The sequence below is a fragment of the Papaver somniferum genome, chromosome 11 (genome assembly GCF_003573695.1).
Source record: "Papaver somniferum cultivar HN1 chromosome 11, ASM357369v1, whole genome shotgun sequence".
NCBI lineage: Eukaryota > Viridiplantae > Streptophyta > Magnoliopsida > Ranunculales > Papaveraceae > Papaver > Papaver somniferum.
This window is the reverse complement of record NC_039368.1, coordinates 38,116,502-38,121,971: the sequence shown is the minus strand read 5'-3', so window position 1 is coordinate 38,121,971 and position 5,470 is coordinate 38,116,502. Positions and strand designations below refer to the sequence as shown.

The 5,470-nt window shown below is 33.8% G+C and overlaps 1 protein-coding gene across 2 annotated transcripts; it reads right to left on the bottom strand.

The window, feature by feature from the left end:
• Positions 1-208: 208 nt before the first annotated feature.
• Positions 209-4,052, bottom strand: LOC113323481 (MADS-box protein GGM13-like). 2 transcript variants are annotated; one of them, XM_026571798.1, is made up of 8 exons: positions 3,468-3,528; positions 3,059-3,312; positions 2,233-2,299; positions 1,924-2,085; positions 1,715-1,756; positions 1,557-1,598; positions 1,066-1,400; positions 209-637 (listed from the first exon to the last, which is right to left on the bottom strand). In XM_026571798.1, coding segments are annotated over exons 2-8 (837 nt in total). In that variant the 5' UTR covers positions 3,247-3,312; positions 3,468-3,528; the 3' UTR covers positions 209-636. The 2 variants fall into 2 exon arrangements, with proteins under 2 accessions (XP_026427583.1, XP_026427582.1); XM_026571797.1 differs by lacking the exon at positions 3,468-3,528 and adding an exon at positions 3,758-4,052 and having other exon boundaries at positions 210-637.
• Between the last annotated feature and the right edge of the window lie 1,418 nt (positions 4,053-5,470).

Genomic DNA, 5,470 nt, shown 5'->3' with positions numbered 1-5,470 from the left:
AGATAATACCAAATGGATAATTTCCCCATTTATATGTCATCATGGCTCATGATTTTCTATTTAATAGCCGATTATTGGTCTGACAATTAAGCTGCGTGAGTAAAAAAAAAAACTCAACTTAAAATTGAAATTAAAGCTGCATAAAAGGGTGATGACTGATGCCTCTCTAATATTTGAATCATTTATTAAATATAAGGACCTTTATCCGAAATTAGAAACACCTTCACTTCATATGTGTACACATATATGCTGAGAGATTTCAAAGCCAATTAAGGTATACCATTATTATGGAAGGTGGCAGTAGCAAATTCATACTTCATATATATCTCTGCGCGTGCGTGCAACAGCAAGCAGGCATTATAAAATCTCAGCCAGAAACACCAATTGCTTCCAGCCAACCAACTGTGTAATGAACCTCATACTCATGAAATGATAATTAATTAAATACTGTAACTAGCTAGGAACGAAACACAACTATACTGCAGTTCATGTACATATCTGCCTTACAATTTATTACGAAAATAGTATCTTTAGAACACACATACTATAAGTATATAGATTTATCTTTTCCTTCATCTTCAGTTTGCAACAGTATTTCTCTTCATGAAGATGCTTCATTTGCAATTTTACAGTGACTCTGAAAATTTTCGAAGAGGAATATATTAGAAATTGCAGTTAACTAGTCGGTGTCCAGTTCTTCTACTGTTGTAATAATTAATTCGATCAGGAAAAAAAAAAGCTCGCCTAACCAATTAAAACAGTAAGGAAATAAGTCGGAGACCTAATACATATAAATTATTGGAACCCTTAGATGAAACTATTTCTTCATGTTCATTTCCTACTATTTTTAGCACCCAAACTAGAACTCGCATACAGTAAACAAGAGTGTCAATTAGCTTGCAGGCCCGGGGTTCAATAAGTACTACATATGTCGAATAATTAATTATTATGAATACTTGAATTCGGCTCCTGCCACTTAATGAAGGATTTCGTACATCTACAGTTTGTATGCACATGCCTAGCTTGCTAACTAAAGGATGTGTTGATATATATATAAACACGTACCAGAGTTGCAGGCCACGGTGTTGAAGTTGATCAGCAGTAACTACCTCTTGCAAGTTAGGTTGAGTTGGCTGAAGACGATAGGGATGAAGTTGATGATGAAGAAGAGAAGAAAATTCAAGACTGCTACGACTATTGTGTCTGCTGCTGCTGCTGCACCCTTGATCCACTTGATAAGCTGGATGGTATGGTTGCATTGCAAAGTGAATATCAAATGTGGTTGCCCCCCCTGTTGCAGTAGCCACTGCTGATTGTTCTTCTCCACTTAGTGATAGTTTAGGTTCCAAAAGTAATGACTGAGGACGATGATGCTCCTCCATAGATGCTTGTTGCTCCAACTATATAAATACGCACTGATTTCAGTAAGAATAACTCGTCTTGGAAAAGACTAAACAGTAAAGATATTCAAGGTCAAGGACAATGGATTCGCACATACGGGAACACCACACACTATTGATAATTAATTAGTGAAGTTATATAATCTTATTACTTACATAACGGCATAAGTAGTTGTGTTGCTGCTCCAGGATTTGCTCCTACACACATATACATCCACATGCATAAGCATAAGCATTAGCCAGAAGTACAAACGTCCACTTAAAGTAGCTCGAGAAGAATTTAGTTGCGCGTGTGCAAATTTAACTAGGTTTACCTTTCTACGCAGGTTATCTAGCTGCTGCTGCAAAAGCTGGTTCTGTAAAGATGGTTGATCCAGTCATAAGCAAGCATGTCAAGATGCCATAATTTGGAAGCAGTTAATTGAGAGATTAGGGTATCATGAACTGATTAGTAGCCAATTCGATTAAATCAAACTAGTGGTACAATGTAGTAGTTAACTAAGCATATGCAATGCATACTTGCCTTCCTAGCTCTGACTTTGTTAACGGAGTTTTCAAGTTGAAGTTCCAGTTGTTCCAAATCGTCATAACGTAAGTCATTCAGATCCTCTCCCGTATGCCGTCTCATCTTAGCCTGAAGTTTATCTGTCTCATGCTTCATCCTCGTTATTTCCGTGAATATTTGCTGTGTAGATAATTACTTACCATTTAGTTATCTCACTTTATATAATCAATTGACAAAAATTTCAAGCTTAATCTTTCTTTTTCTTTAAAGCATTTTCAAGCTTAAAATTTGATATTAAGGTAATCGAGGGACAAGTGATTTTGTAACCTGGTTATCGTACTCCTGAATGCGCACTCCTGAAGTCTTCTGGTATCGCTCAATGATTTGTCGCATACTGTGAACATACAATTTAGTGGATTTATTAAATCAGAACCTTTCTTCATATAAAAAAGAGAACCAGTACGTAATACTATTAAATGAGTTCGGAACCAATGAATCTTTAGATACTTATGAAGCAGCTGGGCTAAATTGAGGTTTTCTTTCTAAAACGTGTATATTGAACTGAAACTCTAGCATAATCAACCTTGACACGTACACATACAAGTATTGGATTATTACCAGTATATATACTCTTACTGATATTTTTCTGAAGCTTCTTGTGACTTGTTTTAAGTTAAGAACCTTCAATAAGTGCAAAATATGCTAGTACTGATAATAAATTATAATCAATTATAGACTACACTGTCTAATCAAATTGGAAAGATATAATTATCAGTTATTCGTGCAAATCACTAATCAGTACTTGAAATTTATAGAACTTGTCAGATCTTCATTCGCTTAGCTAGAGATGTCATGATTCATGGTTATCAGTTGAATCTACAGATATATTTATGCCTTAATTAGCTAAGGCTAAAATAAAAGAATTTTATAGATCAACCTTGAGATCAAATACACATAACTAGAGCAATCAAAATCTGCATACATAACACTCGGAAAATTATCAGATCCAACATTTATTTTTATTGAACCGAAGACATACTAGCTAGGGAGAGTAAAAGAGAGAGATGCAATCACAGATCTAATAAGTAAATTAGTAGAAATTTAGGGTTTTAATTTAATAAAGAGTAGCAGAAAGGGTAGATAATGAATATACTTGGATGGAGGAGAGCTGTATTCAAACATCTTGCCACTACTTGAGAAGATAATGAGCCCAAGCTGGGCATCACAAAGAACTGCAAGTTCATGAGCTTTCTTCAACAATCCTCCTCTTCTTTTTGAAAATGTGACTTGCCTGTTCGTCGAATTTTCAATCCTTCTAATCTCTATCTTACCTCTTCCCATACTTAAATATATCTGCTGATATGGTGATGTACTGTTATCTGTTTCTTCTTGTTTAGGGCAAAAAACCTATATACAGCAAAAGTAATTAATTACAAATGTTTTAAACAATTCTGTTCTTGAAATCAGTCTTCTTAATTTAGATATTTAGACATGATAACAATAAAAAAGAAAAAATATGCATGAAACTACAAGTAAAGGCTAGATTTAGCCATGTGATATACCTAGCAGAGTAGCAGTAGTGATAATAAGAACAAGAAAGGATGATTTATGGAAGCAAACTTAATTTGGTTTAAACAAATTACATTAATCATTATCTATATATATTATTAGTTAGAAAGAACTGTCATCAAAAGTAGACAAAATTGAAGTAGCTATTAATTTTAAAGTCTTGTGATCAAACACCCAAAAATTAGTTAGTTCAACTATATTTATGATAAGAATTAAGAAAGTTCAACAAACAAGGAAGATGAGAGCACTACCAAAAGTAAATTAGGGTTTTCTTTCATCTTACCTTATCGTCTCAATCTTCTTCCATCTTCTTTTTCTTCTCTAATCTGATGGGATACATAATGCTTGATATAACCAGTTGTTGAATTCAATGCATGAACTTGTAGTGCATGTATATGATTGTATGAGTGAACAGTGAATCACTTCCAAGTAAGTTCCTCCTTTATTCAGTGTATGACACACTATACCGAAATGCCCTTCATTTGTAAACAAAATTACCAGAATGTCTCAGTCGCATGTATATATAGTTATATACACATTCATCCATAGACATAGAGTTTATGGAACTTAGTATATTTTTAAACTTGTATGGGATCCTAACTAGCTAGAGAAACAATCCATGCATGTAGTTGCATATCGAGCCTGATCTTCTTTATAAATTATTACCATTTCAGAAAAAATGAGATTGGGAGAACGAGCATGTTAAAATTTTGGTTCATAGCCTGATATTCTATTCTGAAACAAATTAGTGAGAAGAACTGAGCAGTGGCATGAATAGTAATTTTGAAAAGAATTAGGGTCACATGGAGAAATGACGTATGCATGTAGGAAGAAGTTTCTTGGGTACGAATTTGAGATACAAAGTTATCGTGGGTGGTTACCAATTAGGGTAAATTTGCAGTGGTTTGAGAATAATGGATTACTAAAGAAGACGTACAGGTAAGAAAATAAAGGAGGGGGTGTTGGCCAAAACCTTAGACCTAAATAAAAGACGACAGATCATCATGATGATTCTGTTGAATAAGACTTCCCTGATAAAAAATCATGTTCCGTCTATCAGTGAAGTTAACATAGTAATATCAGTAGTCATAAGGAATTTTGTTTTTTAAGGAACTGTGTACACTGTACACAGGTTAGGTCATCATATTATTCTTCACACTTATTTGACTCTCTGCTCTTGCTCTCTATCTCTCTGTCTCTTAATTTTCTTTATTGCTTGCTTTCTCTCATTGAATATTGCGTATTGTTTTATTTCTCTACTAGGTTACGTTTAACGTAGCAACATCTTTTTGAACCCTCTGTCTTTTTGTAACTCTTTTACTAATTGAATTTCAGATCAGATACTGAGATACATATTTTAGATGCTTCAAAAAAAAAAAAAAGAAAAAGAAAAAAGAAAAGAAAAAGAAAAAGAAAAGAAACTTGGCTAGGTTTGAAGATATATATATATCTGTAGAGTGTAGACAAAGATTTCGCAATTGTATGCTACATTGGAGATAATCATGTATAGTTAGTTACGGGAACTGATCAGGCCGGAAAAAACAGTGGTGTTTATATTTGTTATTAAGAGGAGATCAAACGGACAAGATCAAGACCATAAAAGACATATATGGCACATGAGGTTAATTAATAGCACTGGAGATGCTCTGATAATTAACTACTATTACCTCCGATATCCATTTAGACGACTTTGGTTTAAACCAGACCATCGAGTCATCATTTAGACGACTTTGGTTTTAGACATCATCTGATTATTTGATCATATAGCTAGGGGAATGAAAATCATTTGTACGCATGGGGAGCAAAATCTCTACGTATAACTTAGTCATTCCCTGATCACGTACACAATAAAGTCCCACAAAGTTAAAATAGGATGTACGAACAATTGGTAGAAAATATATGTAATCGTAGGTTATGCCCCTATTAAATACTAATTAAAATCTAACTTGGCCATATTTTACTAGACAAATTACATACTTCTAGTGCATGTGTTTGT

Coding starts and splice junctions, on each gene's coding strand:
- LOC113323481 (XM_026571797.1), bottom strand. CDS start 3,246: ATGGGAAGAGGTAAGATAGAGATTAGAAGGATTGAAAATTCGACGAAC. Junction 1,757..1,923: donor ACAAAGTCAGAGCTAGGAAG/GCAAGTATGCAT, acceptor CCATCTTTACAG/AACCAGCTTTTGCAGCAGCA. Junction 1,599..1,714: donor TAGATAACCTGCGTAGAAAG/GTAAACCTAGTT, acceptor ATATGTGTGTAG/GAGCAAATCCTGGAGCAGCA.